At 39.3% G+C, this 27,133-nt stretch overlaps 1 protein-coding gene and 1 long non-coding RNA gene across 2 annotated transcripts in view; one reads left to right on the top strand and one right to left on the bottom strand.

Moving 5' to 3' along the window:
* Positions 1-10,450, top strand: part of LOC120730723 — a 19,143-nt gene extending 8,693 nt beyond the window's left edge. The window contains exon 3 of the long non-coding RNA XR_005695183.1: positions 10,347-10,450. This is a non-coding gene — a long non-coding RNA (uncharacterized LOC120730723). The remainder of the gene's footprint in view (positions 1-10,346) is intronic.
* On the bottom strand, positions 1,290-27,133 carry LOC120730715 (basement membrane-specific heparan sulfate proteoglycan core protein-like). Its single transcript, XM_040027178.1, has 23 exons — positions 27,012-27,133; positions 26,842-26,916; positions 24,410-24,763; positions 24,037-24,246; positions 23,666-23,926; positions 22,929-23,189; positions 22,372-22,632; positions 21,789-22,046; positions 20,663-20,923; positions 20,182-20,436; positions 17,513-17,773; positions 17,032-17,289; positions 16,479-16,739; positions 15,615-15,869; positions 13,625-13,885; positions 13,135-13,392; positions 12,605-12,865; positions 12,191-12,445; positions 10,912-11,172; positions 9,594-9,851; positions 9,041-9,301; positions 4,185-4,445; positions 1,290-3,174 (listed from the first exon to the last, which is right to left on the bottom strand). Exons 1-23 carry the CDS (start codon positions 27,049-27,051, stop codon positions 3,149-3,151), a joined length of 5,373 nt encoding a protein of 1,790 aa, XP_039883112.1. The 5' UTR covers positions 27,052-27,133; the 3' UTR covers positions 1,290-3,148.

The following is a 27,133-nucleotide window of genomic DNA, read 5'->3' as shown; positions in this document are numbered from 1 at the left end:
ATATCTACACAAAGCAGAGATGAGATTCTGAGGTTCCACCACTTGTCTACACCTGTAAACTCTGCTCATAAAAATGATGAACAAAGGGCCACAATGGCACTACTAACCAAAGGTGTTTTTGTTATTAATTGGGGAAAATGGCAAGATAAAATTATGGTCACAGCAGCAGTTCATCGATGGAGTTGCTGGTACCTGGCTTTTTAAAATTTCTGATGCTATTATTTTAATAAAAGTTTGCAGTCACCTAGGATTTGTTCAAATTTTACTTTTTTTAATTTTGATGCAAATTATTTAATTATTAGAGGTGTGCAAACACTCTAAAGAGAGGAAAGAAGAAGACAGAGAAACAACAAAATAACAGTAAACACAAAGGCAAGCAAAGAGCCACAGAAATGCATGAGAAGGGAAAGTGAGGATGAATGAGGGATGGTCACTGTGTCAGATTAGAGCAACAACAGCATGACCCCTGAAATGCACCAGGTCTGTGGTGTATTCTCATGTCCGAGATATTGCAACCCCCGCTCTATTTTTTCAGTTAAAGACCAGAAGTGTTTCAGAGTCACAGTGTATAATCTGCACCGGGTCCTTTATTTTGAAAATCAGCTGGTCTGACTGGGCCCTCCAGTCACATTTGGTACAATTAAGGATGAAGTATAACTAAATTATGACTTACTTATCAGCCTTTCTCTTGACTTAACTATTAAATTTGAACTGGTTTGCTAGAGGAGCCCATGTTTACATACAATATTGGAATAATGTGGTGCTATGAGGTCTTTTAAAAAGATATGGGGTCTAATCATTCAGGATATAGAATTTATAGAATCACAATTTTGAATCCAAGAAAGAAAGAAATACAGGAAGCCAAAGATGAGATGCTAATATAGGTGGTCTAGTAACTGTAGTACTCTAGTTTGAAATGTTTTGGATCAGCTTAATGTTTTCAGAAGAGCTGATAACAAGAAAGCCTATAATTTTATCCAAAAATTAACATGGATTTCAATAGTGTCACTGAGACAGGATGTTCTGAACTTCTGAACGTATGGTGCAGTGGAAAGAAGCATCTCCTATTATATTTCTAATTCAAAGCATCAAATCCTCATCCTTTATTTTGTTTTTGTTAATCTATTAATACTTTACTTGTATGTGTCTGTTCTTGTATTTTTATGGAGATGAAATAATTTTAAATCAACTGTATTATAAATAATAGGATGTGTTTTAAAATGATTATCAGGTGCTGTGTGCGGTATGGTGAGTGAATGCAGGATGTGGTAGATGAAGGTTGAACATACTTTAACCCTCAGTGTTTATTCCAAGAAAAGAACAAGTACAGGTAGTTCAGAAACAGGCAACAAGAAATCCATAAGGCACGAGGAAGCACAGGGGAAAAATTTGGAACAGCAGAGCTAGTGGGACAACTCAACAAAGGGTGAAGGGAAACAAAATCAATAAATACACAAGGTAATGCAGGAAGAGTAAACATGAGGGGAACAAAGCTGAACCTAATACCATAAAAACAGACATGGAAAGTAAACTGAAAACTAAACACACAGGTCACCAAAACTGAACAACAAATAACCAAACAAAGGGAACACAGCTGATGGAGACTTGATGCAAAAGGGCATAACATAATCTGAGTATACACACTCATGACTAACCTTGAGCTGCAGTGACTGTATTTTAAAGTCTGTGCACATCTGGTGAACTGCAGCGTGGCAGACTCATCTAACCCACAAATGATCATTATTAAAATACTTTCCATCCTCCCAAGCTGTGGTGGGACATGTGGAACATTGACTTTGTCACTGATATTAAGTTATTTTTTCAAGAAAGTGGCACATGCACTGAATAGTCAAACTACTCCAACAATGACTCACAAGAATGAGATATTTGTTGTGTTTCAGCTGGATTGCACAGCATTTGGAAGACCTGCAGGTGAGAACATTTTCAATAACATAACAACATTACCATTAACTCACTGGAATAAGGCTATTATTTAATGCGTAATTTATAGCATTTATTTCAGTTCTGTTTATCTGTTTATATTTCCCATTTTATTTCTTGACCTCAGTCCTTTTGTCCCTCCCATCAAAGACATGAGGAGGTCACTGTATTCTGCTCACTTATATGCTTTTACCCACAGTCCCACACTGACAATATGATAACACAGAGATGATTGGATAATCAAGTATTACTCGGATATAAGTCCTCTAAATTTGTGTTTATTTGTTTTCCTTTAATGACAGTAAAAAATGACAGTGACAGTCAGAGGCAGCTGGTTAGGTTTTACATGTACATTTACACTAAAGTTCAGCAAAATGACAGATGAATCCCTTTACTGTGGTTTTACATGACAAAGAAAAAAAAGGTGATACTCGCTAATTCTAAACTAACAACATTTTGCTTCAATGTAATCACAGAAGGAACTCCGTAAAGGTCTTCCTTATATGAATATCTGCACTTCCGAATACAAAACATAAAGAAGGGTGACTCGATTCAGTTTTATGTTTGATTAATTGGTTTCTTTGTATTAATTTGAATTATGATGTCAGTAATGTATTTGCAGAGCACAAAGAGAGCTTTAAACACAACGGAAATGTAAATACAAAAACACCTAAAACAATAAGTTGTTTTCCAATTTTTAGATAATTGCAATAATCCAGAGAAATGGAATGAAAAAGCAAAAATCAATAGGTTATATCTGATCAATATTCCAGGAGAAGTAGTGATTCTTATCAATTGTGGACAGATGAATGGACAAGATGAACTAATAAGAATGAAATATATAACAATATATTTTTAATGTGCAATTGAGCAGAAAAGCAGTTCAGATAATGTGTTAGTACAAATAAAAATAACAGATACAATGATAATTGTATATATAATAAGAATGTGGTGAGATTCGAGTGTATATAATAAGTTTCTGCATATATTTTGACACATCACGTGTTAATTAAGTAAACATGAAGCATTTTTCTCTCAACTTGATTCTCTCATGTTTCACATCAATAGAAACGTGTTTAGGTGTTGACGGCACCAACTTGTTCTCAGCTACACAGTCATGCTCTCCAGAATCAGCAGACCGGGTTAGCATCACTGCCACAGGTCAGAGTCACTGAAATGTTCTCCTGGGTTTACCAGACAGATTTACTCACACTGAGGGAGACTTTGGAGCATCTGGGGGGAAACACAGGAAGGTAATTGTAGTTTTTGAACAAAATCAAACATCTTTGTAAGTGTAAATGACAGGATGGATGTTGTTAGTCTACTCTAGGACTCAAAGTACTTTACACAGCATGACTCTTTCACGTATTCACACAAACACTTTTTTCTATGCACATATTCACATATTCACACCCTGATGGATGCATCAGGGAGCAAATTGGCATTGGTATCTTGCCCAAGGATATTTGCCATGCAGACTGGAGCAGCCAGGGATTGAATCACCAACCTGAGCTACAGCCACCCCAGCAGGATTTAGCAGGAATACTGATGTCCACAGAGACATTATGACTGACCAGTCTGATCAAACTATAGTTTCTTAGTGAACATGAATGCCAGTTCAAACTTTCCACGTTACTTGCCTCTTTTCTGTAGCAGTAAAAGAAAAGTTTGCACATCATCTTGAAACCATGGACAGATATGTTGGAGAGTTGGTTCAATAATTTCTTATTGGAAAAAACAGTAAGCTTTACTGCATTTTTGGGTGGTTTGAGCCTACCCCAGCTATGATGACATGTCAAAGAATAACAATAATGGATTGCATTTATATAGCACTTTTAGGTGGGTGAAGTGTCTTCCCCAAGGACACAACGACCGAGACTGTCCGAGCCGGGGCTCAAACTGCCAATCTTCCGATTACAAGACAAACTGCCAACTCTTGAGCCACGATCGCTCCATGGTGGCGTGATCGTGCCAGAATCCCAAAGAATTCCTCACTAGTTGCTCACAGGACAAATGCAGACTCACATTTTAAACACAATTAGTCAGAAGTCTTTGCAAATGATGGGGAATTGACAAAATGTATCAACTAGAGGTATACGTTTGTTGAACTACTGTGAGCAAAACCTTATTGACAATTGATACAGATGATCAAAAATCAAATGAAAGTCTCTAAAGAGATATAAAATCGATCAGTGAGAAGAAAAATTGTTGAATCTGAGAAAAATGAAATTATTTCCACTCACATTTCACATCGATAGAAGTATATTCAGATGTCTTCCTTCCCAATGTATTTCCAGCTATACAGTAATACTGTCCAGAGTCAGAGGGCTCGATGGATCTGAAGGCAAGCTCGGGTTCTTTACTGAGAGGTGTTCTTCCATTTGTCTTGTACCAGACAAACGTAGCTGCTGGGTTAGCATCACTGCTGCAGGTCAGAGTCACTGAAGTGCCCTCCTTGATTTCACTAGAGGGACGCACTGACACAGAGGGAGGCTTTGGAGCATCTGGAGGAGGAAACAAAGGGAAATAAATACATGGAATTATTTCCTTCAAAGGCTGAAAAATTGACCAAATCAAAAAGCTCAATGAATCTAATGCAGGGGCTTCTCAGTGAGTAGATGGCGTTAGCAGAGAGATGTTCTCAGCCACATTATCACTTTATGATCAGATCTAGACAAACGACACTATTTAAACAACCCCATTTCCTAAAAGAAACTGGCCAGATGTTTACCAATCTGCAAAACGTCTAACCTCTAATGTCTGCAAAGTGTCTAAAAACTGTGAAAACATTTCAGAAAAATATTTTTTCATATAAAATTGTCAAGACTTTGAAGACATCATCGTGTACAGTACATCAAATCATCAAAAGATTCTGAGAATTTTGAGAAATCCTCCGCTTAAGGGATGAGGCCAAAAATCCATATTAGATGCCTGTGAGCTTTGGTCCCCCAGACAGCACTGCATCAAAAACAGGTAACATTCTGCCATTTAGATCACTGCACAGGCTCAGGAACACAGTTCACTGCACCATTCGCAAGTGCAGATTAAAGCTCAATGACGTAATGAAGAAGCCATATATATACAGGTGTATACAGGCATATAATAATAATAATAATAATAATAATAACAAATTTTATTTATGAGCGCTTTTCGAGTCACCCAAGGACACTTTACAATAGGATAAAACACTTAGTAAAACAATGGCAGAATAAGAACAATAAAATAAAAGCACAAGATAAAATTAACAAACAGTGGATTCACAGTGAATATGCAGATTTGAACAGATGAGTTTTGAGTTGGGATTTAAACTGGGGGAGAGAACCAATGTTTCTTATTTCTGGGGGCAGAGAGTTCCACAGCCTGGGAGCAGAGCAGCTGAAAGCTCTGCTTCCCATGGTGGTGAGGCGGAAGGAAGGTACAGTAAGCTGGATAGAAGAAGAAGAACGAAGTGAACGCGCAGAACAGGTGGTGGTTAACAGGTCAGAAAGGTAAGGAGGAGCGAGGTTATGAATGGCCTTGAAGGTGAGCAGAAGAAGTTTGAAAATTATCCGGAATTTCACAGGGAGCCAGTGAAGTTCCTGAAGAACAGGGGTGATGTGCTGGTAGGAGGGGGTTCTGGTGATAATGCGAGCAGCAGAGTTCTGAACTAGTTGAAGCTTATGGAGGGATTTTTGGGGGAGACCATGCAAAAGAGAATTGCAGTAGTCAATACGGGAGGTAATAAGACTATGGACAAGAATGGACGTAGACTGGGTGGAAAGAGAAGGAAGCAATCTGTTAATGTTACGTAGATGGAAGTAGGCAGAACGGGTGAGATTATTGATGTGAGATTTATAGGAAAGTGAACTGTCTAGGATGACACCATGGCTCTTAACCTGAGGAGAAGGGAAAACTGTGGAGTTATCGATGGTGAGTGAGAAATGGTTTGCCTTCAAAAGGTTGTGTTACGTGCCAAGGGGTGTGGCTTTGCTTTTGTGCTCTGTTTTGTGTTCTATTTATCTTTCAGGCGTCAGGCCTCCTCTGATTGGCCAGTTCGAAGTTGATTGGCAGGTGTCTATTGGCTGGTCTGGGCTCAGTTGGCCAATCACACTCCAAGGAACACTACAAATGAGCCGCTCCCTGGCCAGCTGGGGCTGCTGGCGTCTGCTTTGACAAACATTTGCGAACAGGCTTCTTTATGTTGTGTGTGGTGGGAGGCTGGACAGGTAAGCTGGGGTACCCTATACATTGGTTGTAGATTTTACTCTGTTAGTCACACTAGGTTATGCGGTTGATGCCACCCTTGTATGTTTTCACTGACTTTTATCGAGTAGCTAGGTAGGCCTTTTGTTTTGCATTTTTCTTTCAGTTAGGCTAGGCCCTGGAAGCTACCGACCTCTTTTTGTTTTATTACTTTCTTTGATTTGGATCAACCGCCCAGTCCTCCTCCCCCCCACCTCTTCTCTGTTGTTAAGATTGACTGTCCAACCATTAAATTCTGCCTGATACCTAACTGCTCTGTGGTCTTCCTCCTTCATTGATTGTGGTTGTCCAGTGTTGCTGTCCCCTGCCTGCCTTTGCCCCTGCCGTGGTGGTGGTGGGGGGGGGACGTAACAGTTGGATTTGGTGCCAATAAGGAGGATCTCAGTTTTATCCTAATTGAGCTTTAGAAAATTAGAGCTAAACCAGGATTTTAACTCGGATAGACATTCTGTAAGGGAAGAAGGTGGGAGGGAGGAATCAGGTTTGCAAGAGAGATATAACTGGGTGTCATCAGCAAAACAGTGAAACTGAAGATCAAATTTGCGGAAGATGGTACCTAGAGGGAGGATGTATATTCTAAAGAGAAGAGGGCCTAAAACTGAGCCTTGGGGTACACCAGAGGTGACGGGGAATAGACGAGAGCGCAATGATCTTAGTTGAATAAACTGGGAATGATCGAGGAGATATGATTGAAACCAGGCGAGGGGTGTGTCAGAGATGCCGAGAGAGGAAAGTCTGCTTAGAAGGACAGAGTGAGAAATGGTGTCAAAGGCTGAGCTCAGATCTAAAAGGACGAGAATGGTGAGAAGACCAGAGTCAGCTCCGATTAGAAGATCGTTAGTGACTTTAAGTAGAGCAGTTTCTACTTACTGTGACATGAGCAAAAACCAGATTGAAATCTCTCGTAGGTGTTATTATTAACCAGGTGTAAATGAAGTTGAGCTGCAACCACTTTTTCGAGTATCTTAGAAATGAAGGGTAGATTGGAAATCGGACGGAGGTTGTTAAAGTTGTTAGGATCTAAAGAAGGTTTTTTCAGTATAGGAGTGACTAGAGCAGTCTTCAATAAGGAGGGAACGATACCGGTGGTGAGAGAAGAGTGAATGATAGCAGAAATGAGTGGGAGTAAAGAAGAGAGGCAGGATTTCACAAGCCCCGTGGGCATGGGGTCAAGATGACATGTGGCAGGCTTTGATTTACATATGAACTCGGAAATATCAGATAAATCAGGAAGATGAAAAGTGGAAAACGGCTCAAAAAGGAGAAAAGGTTCTGGAGAGGGCGTAGACACAACATTTGATCTGAGTTGCTGGTGGATGTTATTGATTTTCGTAGTCCAGAACAGCATCAAGGAGTTGCAGGTTTCAGAGGAATAGAAGTGCGGTGGTAAAGCGTTGGGGGGTTGAATTAGTTTGTTGAGAACTGAAAATAGAGTCCTTGCATTACCCTCATAAGAACTGATAATACCAGAGCAGAAGCTTTGTTTGGCCTTGTTGATGGAGTCTTTATACTGAAGTACGTGATATTTATAGATTTCTGAATCAACAGTTAAACCAGATTTCTTATATTTACGCCCTAGCTGCCGAGCTCTGGCCTTCAGAGCTCGGAGGTCAGAGGTAAACCAGGGAGCAGAGCGAGCGAAGGAAAAAGAGTGGGTTTTTACAGGAGCCAGAGAATCAAGGACAGTGCGTAGAAAATTATTATAATATAACAACAAATCATCAGGAGTAGAATAGAAGTCCGAAATCTGAACATTGTCCAAACTGGTAGTGAGAATGTCCATATCAATGTTCTTGATGTTGCGGAACGAGATGAGATGGGTTGGCTTGGTAGAAGAGCAGCAGAGAGTGAGATTAAATGAAAGGAGGAAGTGGTCAGTTATGGGGATTTCAGTAGCAGAAAGATTCGAGGGAGTATATACGGGTGTATACAGGTATATACGGGTGTATACAGGTATATACGGGTGTATACAGGTATATACAGCTTTGACATCATTCTCCTACACAGTTACTGATGTAAGGCCTTTTACCAGTGGGTGTTGAAAGGCCTTCCAATTGGAGGGTAATGCTAAACCACATACTGAATTTATTAGTTGATAGTGAAAGAGTTCAGGTGCTGAATTGAACTGTAAGACATCATTATACAAAAGCAATACAATAAAGATAACATCAGGACCAATGAGCAGCTAGAATCCTACATCAGAAGAGAATGAGACAACAGTCTCTTTCCAAAAGTCCAGCAACTTGTCTCCTCAATTCCCAGATGATTATAATTATTAAAAGAAGAAGAAACGTTACACAAAAAATAATCAGGGCCATGATCCAAGGTTTGGAGACATCCTGCCATCAAATTTAAAATGAGGGAGTGTTTTTCTCATTTTAGTTAGATTTAGATTTCTTTATATGTTCTATTGTAAATGAAATATGGCTTTGTGAGACTTTCAAATTATGCATTACATTTTACTCCCAGCGTTTTTAGATCTGGGGCTGAACTTCATAGTAGTGGTGCACCAGGAAAAAACGTCAGATCGTCTAAACCATGAACATGATACAGCAAATGTGGATGTGCACTGAAATGTTTACATAGTGTTGTGAGAGAAAACATTTGTTTAGATTTATCATTTATCATGACAACCAAATGGAAGTCAATGATCATGATTAGCTGACATGTGAAACTGTTTTATGTCTTAATTTTAGATGGACTACATAGCATATAAAGATAATGACAACAGCTGAAATGAATTATGAAGCAGACAGAGATTAACAAAGCAGATGTTTGAGGTTAATTAATTTTGATTAGACATGAAGGGAATTTTCAAAAGTTGTTCTTAAAAAAAAAAACTAACTTGTTCACCCACATTTGACATCAATGGAGGTATATTCAGATCTCTTCCTCCCCACTTTGTTCTGAGCTGTACAGTAATACTCTCCAGAGTCAGATGGCTGGATGGAGCTGAAGGAGAGCTGCTGTTCATTACTGAGAGGTTTTTGACCATTCTTCTTGTACCAGGAGTATTGAGCTGCTGGATTAGCATCACTGCTACAGATCAGAGTCACTGATCCGCCCTCCCTGAATTCATTAGAAGGGCTCACCATCACTGACACAAACTTTGGAGCATCTGTGAGAAAAAACAGTTGTGCAAATGATCAGTAATTTGTTAAAATGATGAGGAATTTATAAAGTGTAACAGCTTGAAGTTTTGTACAGTAGTTGACCCTATTTTTTTTCTTCTAAACAAAGGTATAAGGCTGTAGAATTACTATAGAAATGTGACAAAGTTTTATGACAGTTGATGCAGTATATAAAAAATTAAATAAAAATAAATCTTCTGAAGACAGATTAAATCTCACTGTCATAGAGAGAAGTTATTGATGGATCTGAGAGAAATATATGAAATTATTTCCACTCACAGTTCACATTAATAGAAATATATTCAGATGTCGTCCCCACTATATTAGCAGCTATACAGTAATACTGTCCAGAGTCAGAGCGCTCGATGGATTTGAAGACAAGCTGTGGGTCTTTACTGAGAGGTGTCCTTCCATTTGTCTTGTACCAGACAAACGTAGCTGCTGGGTTAGCTTCACTGCTACAGGTCAGAGTCACTGAAGTGCCCTCTTTGATTTCACCAGAGGGACTCACTGACACAGAGGGAGGCTTTGGAGCATCTGCAGGAGAAAGCAAAGGAAAATGACAGCATTGTATCTTTTTTTTAAAGATCCCCTCCGCATATCACTACCTTATGGTGGTAGAGGGGTTTATGTGTCCCAGGGAACCCAGGGGCTATGTTGTCCAGGGGCTTCTGCCCCCTGGTAGGGTCTCCCATGGCAAAATGGTCCTGGGTGAAGGACTAGACAAAGAGCGATTTAGAAGTTCACCCTGCCCAGTATAGGGTTACCGGGGCCCCGTCCTGGAGCCAGGCCTGGGGAAGCTGCCCAAAGGCGAGTGTATGGTGGCCGGGCCTTAGTCCACAGGGCCGAGCCGGGCACAGCCCAAAAGAGAGACATGGGCCCATCCTCCTGCAGGCCCACCACCTGCAGGAGACGCCGTAGGGGTCGGGTGCATTTTGTGCCAGGAGCGGCCAGGAGCAGAGGTCCTGGCAGACCGATCCACTGGGAACGCCTGACAGAGGCCCCAGTCCACGAGATCTTCAACACACAGAGCTCTACTTGCATTGTGTATAGTGCGAGTGAAGCGCTGCTGACTTGAACTGAGAAAATTGTTGGGTGGTGGAAGGAATACCTCGAGGACCTCCTTAATCCCACTGGCACGTCTTTTGTTGAGGAAGCAGAGTCTGGGAATGAGGGGGATGACTCGCCAATCTCTATGGGCGAGATAACTGAGGCAGTTAAACAACTCCTCGGTGGCAGAGCCCCTGCAGTAAATGAGGTCTTCCCTGAGTTCCTAAAGGCTCTGGATGCTGTAGGGCTGTCCAGGTTGACACGTCTCTACAATGTTGCATGGAGGTTGGATTGACAGACTGGGGTGGTGGTTCCCATCTTCAAGAAAGGGGACCGGAGGGTGTGATGGTTGAATTATTGATCAGATTAAAGACAAAAGCTTAGCCACATTATGATTTGATGAAAAAATGAAACAAATTACCACAATATCTAAAAAAAAAAAAAGGGGTCTATGGACAATGTGAATCAAAATGAATGTAATGATTTGCAAATCTCAAACACTGACACTCATGAGCTGAAGGTTTCCTAAACGCCCTGTTTTACTCACATTTCACATCAACAGAAATGTTTGTAGGTGTTGATGTTCCCAGCCTGTTCTCAGCTGTACAGTAATACTCTCCAGAGTCAGCAGGCTGGATGGACTTGAAGGAGAGCTGTGAATCTGTACTGAGAGGTGTTTGATTGTTCATCTTGTACCAGACATACGTAGCTGCTGGGTTAGCTTCACTGATACAGGTCAGAGTCACTGAAGTGCCCTCCTTGATTTCACCAGATGGACTCACTGACACAGAGGGAGGCTTTGGAGCATCTGGAGGAGAAAACACAGGGAGGTAACTGTAGTTTGAATTTCTGACCAAATCAACTAACTGTGTAAGTGTACAATGACACAAGTAAAGAGTTCTGGATGGTGTTAGCAGGAACGTCAACATCCTCATTATGATATTTCCATACTAATGGTAAACAAGAAATTGCAAGATCAAAAATACAGATACTGAAAATAATAATGATTGCCTTATACTGGAAGTTTTATTGACCAGACATAACTGATACAGCAGGATACAGGCAAAGTCTATCACGGCACAAATACAGACTGAAACATTGACATCTGAATCACCAGTTAAACTAACAAGCAGGTTTTTGGACAGACTTCACAGAAAGGCTTTGACTGACCAGGAAGTTTCAGCCCAGAACCTTCTTATAATAAGTCGACAATGATGACCACTGTATCAACCTGATTCCACCATAAGTACTGACATTTATTTCTTCTCGAGAAAGAGGAATCACAGAAAACTTTCTGGAAAACTGCAGTCCTCGAAGGATGAAAATGTTAAAAAAAATATTTTACAAATTTTGATTGAAAAATGTACCTTAGAGGAAATCTTACTATCAGAGTCCTAAGTGTCAATTTGTTTTCTTAGTGAGGAAGATAATATAGGTCATATTATGTTTTTAAACTTCATGGAGCCAAGATGAGGCTTTACTTATCAACAGTCACTGAATCACCAGCACAGAGTCAAAGTCGGGCTCTCCTCTAAGTGACCTGTGACAAGTTTATAACCATAAATAGAAGACAAGATGATGATGAAAAGTACCTTCCATATTTCTGATTGACTGACCAGAACAGTACAGTAACACTGTGTGCTAAAAATGTAACACAAAAAAGAAAAATAACGTTTTATCTTCATTTGCTCTGCTCAGGGAGAGACAGCAGCTGTCTGCAATCATGAAGCTGGCAGACCCAAAGAAAGATGATATGATAGACCAACATATGTAGAAATACTGACAGACATGTTGAAACCTGCTTTTGTGAAAATTGTTTGACTTACATTTCACAACAATAGTGATGGATTTAAGTGTTGACCCCAGCTTGTTCACAGCTCTACAGTAATACTCTCCAGAGTCAGAGGACTGGATGGAGTTGAAGATGAGCTGTGGGTTTTTGCTGAGTGCTTGGCTGTTCCTCTTGTACCAGACATACGTAGCTGCTGGGTTAGCTTCACTGCTACAGGTCAGAGTCACTCCAGTGCCCTCTGTGATTTCACCAGACGGACTCACTGACACAGATGGAGACTTTGGGTCGTCTGGAGGAAACACAGGGAGACAAAAGCATGTTATTAGTTCCTTCAAAAGTTGAATTATTAAACAGATCAAACAACTCAACGAATCTAATGCTACAGGAGCTTCTCAGTGAGGAGACATGAAGGGAACTTTCAAACATTTTTCTTAAAAAATGTACCCACATTTGACATCAATGGAGGTATATTCAGATCTCTTCCTCCCCACTTTGTTCTGAGCTGTACAGTAATACTGTCCAGAGTCAGAGGGCTGGATGGAGCTGAAGGAGAGCTGCCGTTCATTACTGAGAGGCTTTTGTCCATTCTTCTTGTACCAGGAGTATTGAGCTGCTGGATTAGCATCACTGCTACAGGTCAGAGTCACTGATCCGCCCTCCCTGAATTCATTAGGAGGGCTCACCATCACTGACACAAACTTTGGAGCATCTGTGAGACAAAACATCATTGTTGAAATGTTGTGAAATTGACATAATGTAACAGCCAAAAGTGTATCATTTAAACATATTTTTTTCTGCAGAGAAGGAGTTTAAGGCTGTAGAATTGCTGAAGGAATGAGCCGAAGTTTTATGACAACTGATGCAGTATATAAAAAATAAAATTAAAAAAAAAATATCTGAAGGGAGATTAAATCTCACTATCACAGAGAGAAGTTATTGATGGATTTGAAAGAAATATGTGAAATTATTTCCACTCACAGTTCACATTAATAGAAATATATTCAGATGTCGTCCCCACTGTATTAGCAGCTATACAGTAATACTGTCCAGAGTCAGAGGGCTGGATGGATCTGAAGACAAGCTGTGGGTCTTTACTGAGAGGTGTCCTTCCATTTGTCTTGTACCAGACAAACGTAGCTGCTGGGTTAGCTTCACTGCTACACGTCAGAGTGACTGAAGTGCCCTCCTTGGTTTCTCCAGAGGGACGCACTGACACAGAGGGAGGCTTTGGAGCATCTGCAGGAGAAAGCAAAGGGAAATAATAGCGAGGTATTGTTTTGATCAAAGGTCAAATTATTGATTAGATCAAAGACAAAATCTAAGCCAAATCATTGAATTGATGATATGAATAAATGGCACTATTTACCACAACATCTGAAATGGGATACTACACACAATGTGAATCAAAATGAATGTAATGATTTGCAAATCTCAAACACTGACACTCGTGACGCCCTGTTTTACTCACATTTCACATCAATAGAAATGTTTGTAGGTGTTGATGTTCCCAGCCTGTTCTCAGCTGTACAGTAATACTCTCCAGAGTCAGAAGGCTGGATGGACTTGAAGGAGAGCTGTGAATCTGTACTGACAGGTGTTTGATTGTTCATCTTGTACCAGACATACGTAGCTGCTGGGTTAGCATCGCTGCTACAGGTCAGAGTCACTGAAGTGCCCTCTGTGATTTCACCAGAAGGACTCACTGACACAGAGGGAGGCTTTGGAGCATCTGGAGGAGAATACACAGGGAGGTAACTGTAGTTTGAATTTCTGATCAAATCAACTAACTGTGTAAGTGTACATAGACAGGACAGAAGAGTTCTGGATGGTGTTAGCACGAATGTTAACGTCCTCAGACGCAAGATAAGATAAGATAAGATAAGATAATGTGGCAGGGTGAATGTTATCCCTCGGTCCAACCCACTTTCAGCCTGGCACCTTAGGGGGCGCTGGTATAAATAGTGGCCATTTGAGTGTCTCTGCGTCGCTTGCCTGTGATCTCCTTTTTGGTCACCTGACTTCCCCTCGGTGTGGTAGAGATCATTTGCGGGTTACTCTTCTGAAGTCTCCATCGCGGCTGGTCGTAGCTATAGAAGCCTCCTCCGAGCTATTTTGCTTACGTTCTATGACACGGCTTACTTGGAAGTGTGGGCCTTAGTTTTGTGCCAAGCTACGCGAACTGAAGTGCTGCTGTTTTGCCTTGCTGTGCTCTTATCGTCTGTTCCCGTTGTGAGATTTCTTTCCCTGCTGCTGTCAGCTTTTACAGTGGACGTCGGCGTGGACAACGGCCATATGCATGCCGGTTATCGGAGTCAGCTGGCGTGCATATTGATTGACTGTTAACTTGTCGTCGTGTGACGGCAAGTTGGAGTAGTACGGCGATTCCGTTTGCTCCAGATTTTAGAGTTTTATCCAGATTGTATGTTGTTTTATTGCTTTTGATTTGTAGTTTGGATTTTTGTTACACCACTGGTGGGAGGCCCTTTTTCTAGCTGTAGATCACCAGTGTGGTCTTGCAGTTGGGTTATCCCCCGGTGCTACACATTAGTTTGTTGTAATATATTAAAATTTTCTTTGTTTTTTTTTTATTCAGATGCGGAGTGCCGACGTGGAGGAGACTAGGGTGCCTTGGTGGTGGGATCCCTTGAGTGTACACACCTGCCTTGTTTAGTTTATTAGTGTGAGTGTGTGATAGTGTGCTGCACTTGTGTTTTGGTGTGTTTTCTTTCTTTAGTTTGTGTGTGGCATCCCTGCCCCTCCACTGGTAAGCCTCAGCTCTGAATACCTTTTTAAGCATATTTGTACTTGAATATTTATGATCGTGCTCTTATTCGGTGTTTTAAATAATTATCAATAAATTGTTAATTTGTGTATTGTTGAACCTCGTCTCTGGATTGAGTATAGCGAACCTAAGTGCCTTTTCGGTGATTTAGTGTTATTTCCAGTATTCTCTGGGTGAAATTCCCAGGGTGGCGTTGTCATTCCTTAAAACTGTGAAGAGTAATTACTTTATATCCCATCCTCGTCTCGCCACAATAAGATAACCTTTTCAGTCCCACACGTGGGAAATTTGTTTGTTACAGCAGAAAGTTGACAGTGCAAAGTTGCATAGCAAAAATTAGAAAAACACTGGAATAGAATAAGAATAAGATGCTATACACAACCGTACACAGTAGAATATAACAAATTAAAACACTATATACAGTAGACTAAAATAGAATAAAAATACTACAACTGAGTAAAATACAACTTTGTCAGAGAAAGAGTATTGCACTCAGTATTATTGTTATTGCACATGTGTGGATATGTGTGTCTGGTCAGTTGCGAAGTCTTTGTTGTCGAGTCTGAGAGCAGACTTATGGCATTTCCATAACTTATATCAAAGTTTACTTCACTAATTGTAAACAAGAAATTATGAGAACAAAAAAAAATGCTGTTATGAAAATTATTTGACTTACATTTCACATCAATAGTGATGGATTTAAGTGTTGACCCCAGCTTGTTTACAGCTCTACAGTAATACTCTCCAGAGTCAGAGGACTGGATGGAGCTGAAGATGAGCTGTGAGTTTTTGCTGAGTGGTTGGCTGTTCTTCTTGTACCAGACATACGTAGCTGCTGGGTTAGCTTCACTGCTACAGGTCAGAGTCACTGTAGTGCCCTCTGTGATTTCACCAGACGGACTCACTGACACAGAGGGAGGCTTTGGATCATCTGGAGGAAACACAGGGAGACAAAAGCATGTTATTAGTTCCTTCAAATGTTGAATTATTAAACAGATCAAACAACTCAATGAACCTGATGCTACAGGAGCTTCTCAGTGAGGAGATTTGGATGGTGTTATCAGAGAGATGTTCCCATCTACACTATGACTTTAAGATTTGATGATATTGGACTATTCACATGATTCAGCAGATGTGGATGTGCACTGAAATGTTTATAAGTTGGCATGCAAGAAAAAAACTAATGAAGAAAATTGAATTTATCCTTTTTGAAGAAGTTACATCTGTAAAAGGTGTAAAAGGTTAATATACTGAAAGGTACATTTTGAAAAATCACAACATTTTTATCATTTCACTACTTGATGGAAGTCAATTATCATGATTACCTGATATGTGAAATAGTTTTGTGCATTGATTTCAAAGGGAATATGTGGCATATAAAAATGCAATAAATGGAGCAGTTCAGTGATTGACAGTAGCTGAAATGAATTATGAAGCAGACAGAGATTAACAAAGCAAATGTTTGAGGTTGATCAATTTTAATTATACATGAAGGGATTTTAGAAAGTTTTTCTTAAAACAAATAAACTTGTTCACCCACATTTGACATCAATGGAGGTATATTCAGATCTCTTCCTCCCCACTTTGTTCTGAGCTCTACAGTAATACTCTCCAGAGTCAGAGGGCTGGATGGAGCTGAAGGAGAGCTGTCGTTCATTACTGAGAGGTTTTTGTCCATTCTTCTTGTACCAGGAGTATTGAGCTGCTGGATTAGCATCACTGCTACAGATCAGAGTCACTGATCCGCCCTCCCTGAATTCATTAGAAGGGCTCACCATCACTGACAGAAACTTTGGAGCATCTGTATGAAAAACAGTTGTGCAAATGATCAGTAATTTGTTAAAATGATGAGGAATTTAAACACTGTAACAGCTCAAAGTCTTGTGCAGTAGTTGAATCTATTTATTTTCTTCTAAGCAAAGATATAAAGTTGTAGAATTACTATAGAAATGAGCCGAAGTTTTATGACAGTTGATGCAGTATATAAAAAACTTTAAAAAAAATTAATCCTCTGAAGGGAGATTAAATCTCACTGTCATAGAGAGAAGTTATTGATGGATCTGAGAGAAATATGTGAAATTATTTCCACTCACAGTTCACATTAATAGAAATATATTCAGATGTCGTCCCCACTGTATTAGCAGCTATACAGTAATACTGTCCAGAGTCAGAGCGCTCGATGGATTTGAAGACAAGCTGTGGTTCTTTACTGAGAGGTGTCCTTCCATTTGTCTTGTACCAGACAAACGTAGCTGCTGGGTTAGCTTCACTGCTACACGTCAGAGTGACTGAAGTGCCCTCCTTGGTTTCTCCAGAGGGACGCACTGACACAGAGGGAGGCTTTGGAGCATCTGCAGGAGAAAACAAAGGGATTCAATATCGTATAATTTCCTTCAAAGTTTGAATTATTGATCAGATAATGATGAAATCTCAGCCACATCATTTAGTTGATTAGCAAACAACATTATTTACCCCAGCATCTTAAATAGAATACTATAGACAATGTGAATCAAAATGAATGTAATGATTTGAAAATCTCAAACACTGACAACCATGACGCCCTGTTTTACTCACATTTCACATCAACAGAAATGTTTGTAGGTGTTGATGTTCCCAGCCTGTTCTCAGCTGTACAGTAATACTCTCCAGAGTCAGCAGGCTGGATGGACTTGAAGGAGAGCTGTGAATCTGTACTGACAGGTGTTTGATTGTTCATCTTGTACCAGACATACGTAGCTGCTGGGTTAGCTTCACTGATACAGGTCAGAGTCACTGAAGTGCCCTCTGTGATTTCACCAGAAGGACTCACTGACACAGAGGGAGGCTTTGGAGCATCTGGAGGAGAAAACACAGGGAGGTAACTGTAGTTTGAATTTCTGACCAAATCAACTGTGTAAGTGTACATAGACAGGACAGAAGAGTTCTGGATGGTGTTAGCAGGAACACATGAAGATATTCCCATAACATATACTATCATAGTTTGCCTTACTAATGATAAACAACAAACTATTGGAACAAATATCCAATTCTGAAAACAATAATGATTGCCTTATAATGGAGGTTTTATTGACCAGACGTAACTGGGTAAGAAGCAGGATACAGGCAATACAGACAGAGCCTATCACAGCACAAATTTACACTCAAACATCTGCATCTTTATCAACAGTTCAACTAACAAGCAGGTTTTTGGACTCTGACAAAACTATGTAGATTTCACAGAAAGGCTTTGACTGACCAGGAAGTTTCAACCCAGAACCTTCTGCAGATACAGCCTCTTCGCATTTCCTGCTCTCAGCCAGGTCAGCTAGCTGCCAGCTGCTAGGACTCTCCCCTTCTTCTTTTGGGGCATATCTATTTTCCACTATGAACACTCAATTGCAGAATGTCATTGAAAGATGGCACTTACTTCACAAATGTTTGACTTAGATAATCACCTATAAAAGTACCTAAATGCTTGCTCAAAGATAGTCTTGGATTATTGTGATTTTCTTAGTGCTTTTGTAGGGTCTTTAACTTTTGCAGTGTAAAATGCCTTAATGGTCAAACTGACTACAATCACCAAAACTATTTCCAGCAAATAGTTCTTCATTCATGCATTTCAATCTTATCACATAAAGAGATCAAATTAAAAATTAAATTAAATAACTTTAAAAAATTGCAGTCTTTGTCAAATATCCAAAACCAGATGTGGAGGTTATGTCTGCCACTATTACAACAACATTCTTCAGTTTTGTTTGCTGGGTTGTTACTTGTTCAGACTTTTGTTCATACTATGAACATGTCTTATATTTTTCTGTTAGGCTACAACTGTTAGATTTATGCTTCATATTTCTTTAAACTCTGATATTTGTCCGAAGGTCTTGAGCCGCCCATCACTTATCTGAATTTTGCATAAGAGAGGACAGACTTTCACCTACTGCATGTTTCTAAAGTGCTCTCCAGGTTTTATGAAGGTGTTTCAATGTTGTTCTTTGGACATTGGTTGTTTTTTTTAATCATCTTCAGTCCGGTCCTAGTATCTGAAGGGGAATGTTTTTTCAAGCTCTGTCTTGACCTTGCCACCGTGGAAATTAAAGTCTATTAGTGCCAGTGCTTTGGGTCCCTCTCCCACAGCAGCATTTCACTGACCTTGTTAATCACTCGAAATGTTTAGAACAGAGCCAGACATATTTCTGGCATATTTCTTTAGACCAGAATACACAAGCACATGGATGTTGTTGAGCAATCAGAGTGTTTCTGCCCGCGCATCAATTGCTGGATATTCCAGGATCCAGCAATTTTATGCTTTCATGTTTAGAAACTTAAGTCAGCAATAACCATCGAGTGCAAGTATCACTTTCTGTCTTCTACCTTGCTTTTCTTGGTGTATGTTATGGCCCTAGCAGGGCCTCCTGAAACTGTCCTTTTGTGGGTGTGGTGGTGTTCTCTCTCCGCCTCCTTCTCTCTTGCTCCACCCCTCTGTCTCTCTCTCACTCTTCTCTCTCCCCAGGACACAGCTCTTGTTCATTGGCCTCGTTTATCACCTGGGCCCAGTCAGCAATCACCTCTCTGAGGTTATATAAGCTGGAGATGAACTGTATGTGTGGTGGTTTTTCCCCTGTGGCTCTACACCAGTTCTCTAAGTGTTGGAAAGGGTCTGTTGTGTGTCTGTCATGCCTGTGGTGAGGAGTTAAGTTGAGTGAGTAGATGGGCTTGTGGGCCCCAGAAGTGTCTCCTTTATTTGTTAGGTGGTTTTTTCCTTTGTTGCTGCAACTGCTTCCTTTGTTTCTTTGCATTATTGGTAAAACGGTGTTGCCGGCTCTTTTGGTTAAGATTATTTGTAATAAAGCTATATTATATATTGAACACCTGTCTGGTTTCCTTTTCATTCCATTCTGGACCCACTTGTTACCGATCCCCACACTCACATCCCTAGACCTCTTAGTGGTGACATAACAGTGTACACAACCTCTATTTGCTGCAAGCAAATATCTATATATGAGTATTCAATTGAAATGTTCAATATTAAGATTCTTTCAGAATTAGAGTCCCTGAACAATTTAAAAGATAAGAAGTTTAAGTGTAACAAGCCTGTAAATGAATGTTCCCCCACACAATAAGAAATATACATGATTATAAACTTCAGGGAGCCTAGATTACCCTTTATTTATCAACAGTTATTGAATCACTGGCTCAAAGTCAGGCTCTGAACTAAGTGACCTGTGACAAATGTTGAAAGTCTTTGTGAAAATTATTTGACTTACATTTCACATCAATAGTGATGGATTTAAGTTTTGACCCCAGCTTGTTCACAGCTCTGCAGTAATACTCTTCAGAGTCAGAGGACTGGATGGAGCTGAAGATGAGCTGTGGGTTTTTGCTGAGTGGTTGGCTGTTCCTCTTGTACCAGACATACGTAGCTGCTGGGTTAGCTTCACTGCTACAGGTCAGAGTCACTCCAGTGCCCTCTGTGATTTCACCGGACGGACTCACTGACACAGATGGAGACTTTGGGTCGTCTGGAGGAAACACAGGGAGACAAAAGCATGTTATTAGTTCCTTCAAATGTTGAATTATTAAACAGATCAAACAACTCAATTGAACCTGATGCTACTGGAGCTTCTCAGTAATGAGATTTGGATAGTGTTATCAGAGAGATGTTCTCAGTCCCATTGTAACTTTATGATCTGAATAAATGGCAAAATGTTCTAAACAAAACAAGGCTAAAAAAGCTGTTTTACTCACATTTCACATCAACAGAAATGTTTGTAGGTGTTGATGTTCCCAGCCTGTTCTCAGCTGTACAGTAATACTCTCCAGAGTCAGCAGGCTGGATGGACTTGAAGGAGAGCTGTGAATCTGTACTGACAGGTGTTTGATTGTTCATCTTGTACCAGACATACGCAGCTGCTGGGTTAGCATCACTGCTACAGGTCAGAGTCACTGAGCTGCCCTCTGTGATTTCACCAGAAGGACTCACTGACACAGAGGGAGGCTTTGGAGCATCTGGAGGAGAAAACACAGGGAGGTAACTGTAGTTTGAATTTTTGACCAAATCAACTAACTGTGTAAGTGTACAATAACAGGAGTGAAGGGTTCTGGATGGTGTTAGCAGGAACGTCGTCATCCTCAGACACACTGTGACTGAATGAGTGGATCAAATTACAGTTCATTTCTGGGAACATGAAGGCCAGTTCAAACTTTCCACCATCACTGTGTCAGTAAAGGAAAGATTTGCAGATCGTCTAGAAACCACAGACAGATGTGTTTTACAGAAGCTTCAATAATTTTTACTTCTAATTGGAAAAACCAATATGTGGCTTTGTGACATATTTCTCTTTTAGTTTGCATTTCTAGGCATACATCAGGGTTTGGTTTGATTATGTAAACAACAAATGAGAAGAACAAAAATACACAAACTAAATAAAGACTGCTTTATACTGGAGATCTTCTAGACCAGCTACTGTAGTTAAAAACACTGAAATCAGTTTTATGTAGTAAAGTTCAGGTCTTCAAGTATGTGCTGGGAGTAAAACAGAGAGAGCACTGTGGTATGAAACTGTTCCAGCCGCCAGGGGACACCATGTTTCATCTTTGACAGATGCAGTTTTCTGGCATTCAGTACAGATCATCTACAGATGGAGAACAGATGATCATATATGTTTTTAAACTTGATAGATCCTAGACTTTCCCTTCATTTTTAGCAGCTGTTGAATCACCAGTCACAGCCGCGCTCTGCTCTATCTGACCGGTGCTAAATGTAACAGCAGCTGACTGTAAACATGAAGCAGACAGACCAGAAGAAAGATGATACTATAGACAAACATGTAGAAATATTGACAGACATTTTTGTGAAAATTATTTGACTTACATTTCACATCAATAGCGATGGATTTAAGTTTTGACCCCAGCTTGTTCACAGCTGTACAGTAATACTCTCCAGAGTCAGAGGACTGGATGGAGCTGAAGGAGAGCTGCCGTTCATTACTGAGAGGTTTTTGTCCATTCTTCTTGTACCAGGAGTATTGAGCTGCTGGGTTAGCATCACTGCTACAGGTCAGAGTCACTGCAGTGCCCTCCTTGATTTCACCAGAAGGACTCACTGACACAGAGGGAGGCTTTGGATCATCTGGAGGAAACACAGGCAGACAACAGCATGTTTATTAGTTCCTTCAAAGGTTGAATTATTAAACAGATCAAACAACACAGAAAGTATTTATCATTTTCACAACTAAATGGAAGTCAATGATCATGATCGGCTGACATGTGAAATCGTTTTATGTCTTAATTTTAAAGGATATATTTGCATAGAAACATAGAAGAAATGGAGCAGTTCAGGGATCGACAGCAGCTGAAATGAATTATGAAGTGGAGAGAGAAGAACAAAGCAGATGTTTGAGGACAAATATTTTTTCAAAATACATGAATACATTTTTGGAAACTTGTTCACCCACATTTGACATCAATGGAGGTATATTCAGATCTCTTCCTCCCCACTTTGTTCTGAGCTGTACAGTAATACTGTCCAGAGTCAGAGGGCTGGATGGAGCTGAAGGAGAGCTGCCATTCATTACTGAGAGGCTTTTGTCCATTCTTCTTGTACCAGGAGTATTGAGCTGCTGGATTAGCATCACTGCTACAGGTCAGAGTCACTGATCCGCCCTCCCTGAATTCATTAGGAGGGCTCACCATCACTGACACGAACTTTGGAGCATCTGCGAGACAAACCACCATTGGGCAAATGATGTGGAATTAAAAGATTTTAACAACTGGAACTCTAGTGTTTTATTATCAAATTTTACATCAGAGGTACAGTATAAGATTGCAGATTTACTAGTCATCACTCAAAGACTTATGACATCTGATGCAGTGCATGAAAAAGAAAAATAACATTTTTAAAAAGAGAAAAAAATAAGTAAATACAATCTTGAAAAGAAGAGAAAAATCTCACTATCATAGAGAGAAGTTTTTGGTGGATTTGAGAAAAATGTATAAAAATTGTTCCACTCACATTTCCCATCAATAGAAACATATTCAGATGTCCTCCTCCCTAATTTATTAACAGCTATACAGTAATACTGTCCAGAGTCAGAGGGCTGGATGGATCTGAAGACAAGCTGTCGTTCTTCACTAAGAGGTGTTCTTCCACTTATCTTGTACCAGACAAACGTAGCTGCTGGGTTAGCTTCACTGCTACAGGTCAGAGTCACTGAGCTGCCCTCTTTGATTTCACCAGAAGGATGCACTGACACAGAGGGAGGCTTTGGAGCATCTGGAGGAGATATTATCAAAATCAATTAATGTTAATAAGAACACCAAACATAAGTATTGTGGCTGTCTGTATGTTGTCGGGATATATGAGCAGACCCCATCATGGTTATTGTGAGTCCTTACAAAATTATGTAAAATGATGTTGTTATGTAGTCGTCATTTCTGTATGTGAGGTGTTAGATCACTGATGACAGATTATACAACACAGGAACATCACAGTGATGTCAATAAACAGTAAAAGGTTTTTTGTGTTCTTGGTGTTTTTTTGTTGCTGTCAAAAAAAGTTTAAACAATATAGACATTTGCATAAAATACAGTTACCTAATGCTTCAGAAGAATTATTGACATATTTTACAGTTAGTTTAGACATCACTGCACTTTAACTAGGGAAATGTTAAATATGCAACGAATAATGACATAAGGAAGGAAGTGAAACTATTCAAGAGAAATTAATGTTATTAAAGTTGATTTACTGACATTTCACGTCGATTAAAACAGATTCAGATGTCCTCTTCCCCAGGTCATTCTCAGCTGTACAATAATGCTGTCCAGAGTCAGAGGGCTGGATGGAGCTGAAGGAGAGCCACCACTCCTTACTCAGAGGTGTTTGACCATCCTCCTTGTACCAGGTGTAATTAGCTGCTGGGTTAGCATCACTGCTACAGGTCAGAGTCACTGAACTGCCCTCCACTATCTCAGCAGAGGGACTCACTGACACAGAGGGAAGCTTTGGAACATCTGGAGGAGATGAAAATCTTTAAATTGTGATTTTTTTTTCCCCCTAATATTGAAGATTTTATTTCACATGTTACTTGACATTTCATAGTGACACTGTGGAGTAAACTCACACACTGCAGCAGAGCGATAACCCTCATGTCCTTTAACAGCACAGGAATAGCTGCTGTCATCACCTCCAACAGAGACTCGCAGAGATGTTTCTTCCTCTATTTTCTGTCCATTTTTGTACCAAACATATGATGGAGGATCAATTACATCACAGCTGCTGTGACACTGCAGCTCTGTGTGGGCTGATGATTTTCTTCTCTTCACCTGCAGGTCTGAATATGGAAGGAAAGAACAAATCGTCTTCATTTTAACTAAACCATCAAAGTGAATGAACACTGAAAAACAAACCTTCAGAGCAGGTTGAATGTAAGCAACATGGCTAAAAGCAAGTGACTGAAAGACAAACACAATATTTATTTTCAATGAAAATCTTACCTGTGACAGTCAAAGTGACTCCAGGTGAGCCAGTATAACTTCCACCATACTGGTTTGTCATGAATCTGAACTTGTACTCAGCTGAGTCACTCTCTCTCAGGTCTGTGATCCTGAGAGTGCAGTCCTTCTCATGAAACTGGTGCTCAACCCGCCCTGTGTAGTCTGGGTCTGTTCTCAAATCCACTGGCCCATAATACTCATTTCTAATAAACCATAATCTTTCCCGAAACATAATTCCACGGTTCCTATTGTTTGGGTAACTGTAGCTGCAGCCTATGTCCACTGTTGATCCTTTTAAGGCGCAGATGTGAGTGGAAGTGTAAGTCACTGACCAACCAGTCTGACCCAGTACCGCTGTAACACAGAGCACATCAGACACTACAGACACAATCACAGTGACATTAATAATGGAAACATTTGTTTACATTTTCTTTAACATGAAAAGCAACATAAATAATAAAAAAGCTTTGCATGTTATTATAAAAGCAGAGCTTTCCTTCCTTTTTTAAATAGCAATATTATTTATGATTTAATTGTTAAGCTGTAGTGAACAAAGGAATTACAAGCGTAAATGTAATGCTAAAAGACAAATAGGATTTTTTAACCTAAGTTAGTCAAAAACATTTCATCTGATACTGTTTTCTCTCTAATGAGACTGTGAGTCTGACAGAGCAGTTCATAAAAATGCAGAACAGAAGTTCTGCATGCCTGGCTGCTGCTGTACACTGTAAACAATGCAGATGTAAAAAATATAAATACATTAACACGCCTAATGTAAATAAACTCAGAAACCTGTGGCTGCAATTAAACATGATTTTTATTTGTATTTATTTATTTATTACTAAATTTACAACTTTGCATACGTTCCATGTTTATTGAAAACGTAAAACAGCTAAATGTAGTTTACTGCTGTAAATCCATATTTAAAATTTGGTGCACAGATTTAAAGTGACACTAAAAAATTAAAGTAAAATAAATATAGATTTTGTAAGTTTACATGGATTTATTCATTTCTTTACATGTTGTGTAATTAAAGTTTTAAAAATGGTGGGGAAACTTTTTACAAATGAGTGCACAGTTTTTTAAGTGAGTACATAACATCTGCAACTTTTATTAAACTGTCAACAGGTATATGGTCATTTCACAAGTGGTGCATTTTATATTACCAAAATTGGTAAGAATAATAAAAATAATAAAAAGTAATAAAAACAGAAACGTAAATTCTGTTTTGTTATTCTTAAGAGATCGACATATTTATTGATTGTTATGTAAATGTTAGATTCCTTAAATTATTGTTTGTACTTAAAATAAAGTGTCTAACACTAACAGTATCAAAATATTTTTGGAATTACTTTTTTATATATTAAAAAGTGAAAGGGTTAAATCAGCACCAATCAGATTTTGTATTTTAGTTCTGAACAAGGGGTGTAGGGCGAACCTCAACAGTATTTCATTTTATGAGCAGAGACATAGGATGAAAATGAACTTTACACAGGGAGGCCACTGCAGGTTACGGGGTTTTATGGATTATACCACAGTGGCTTTATGTCACTTTGTCACTAAATCTCTATTACCAATTGTATTGCACCATTTTATTACATTAATAAAAAAAAATAAAAAAAGACTTTTCACATCAAATTACATTATAAAACCCCCACTAATAACAGTACTTTTCTGCAATTATAAGTCTCATTCATTTTATCAGACAGAGTTTGACCATGCTATTAGGTAAAATCATTAGTTTTTTAATTTAATATTTAATTTTTTATAAGAATCTGCAAGATTTAATGTAAATGCAAAGCTAAAATGGAATTCAATTTTAACTTCAATTTTATTTATACAAAGCCAAATCTCAACAGCAGTTGCCTGCAAAACAACTGCATTTTAATTTACCATTGTCTGTATTTTCATGCAGAAAACTTAGCTAAAGATTTTTATGTGATGGTAAATTTCCTTTATTTTATTTGACTATTTTTGGTATCCAAGTGGCAGTTATTGGTTGTTTCTTTGTTGTTGTTGTTGTTTTTACAAACTTTTTATAGTGTATTTTTTGGTCTCTAAGGGCTGATTTGCTAGTAACCAACACAGAATAGAAAGTTATGAAAATGCAGTGATGAGGTTTGGTTCCCCTTTTTCCTTTTCCTTTTTTTTTCTTTTTCTCGTGCAGAGTCAGTTTCCTTCGGATAAACTAGACCCAGACCCAGATGTTGTGCTGCACATTTCAAACAGTCCTATCCATGTCTATCCTTCTTAAAAGACTGAAAGTTGCTGAATATGTCAACATTTTTTACCAAATCTTATTACCAAAACAATAACATAACTCAATAAAGAATGCATGGTAATGGGAAGTGATGCATTTGTAATTTTTTAAATGTAACTCTTTTAGTTTCATCTGAAAAGGCCCTTCATTGTAGAGGTTAGGTATTCAGTACCTGGCACAGTGAGAAGCAGGACAATAAATCCACTCATTGCTGCTGCAGTTACACTCATGGCTGCTCCTCTCATCTCTCCGTGTGATTTCAAAGAAAATTACATCAGTAAAGAATTGAGTTAGTGCATTTCACTGTGCAATAAAATAAGAATGTAAACAAAGTCTTCTTACCATAGAGAAAGATGTTGTCTTCTAATGATAATGTTCTCATATGATCAGTTCAGTAAGCAGAAGGCAGAACTCTAGCTATTAGACCAAGCACACTTCCTTCCTCTTCGAGTTATTATTAGGCA

Source organism: Simochromis diagramma, unplaced genomic scaffold (assembly GCF_900408965.1).
Source record: "Simochromis diagramma unplaced genomic scaffold, fSimDia1.1 OVJJ01000362.1, whole genome shotgun sequence".
NCBI lineage: Eukaryota > Metazoa > Chordata > Actinopteri > Cichliformes > Cichlidae > Simochromis > Simochromis diagramma.
This window is presented reverse-complemented; position numbering and strand designations above follow the sequence as displayed.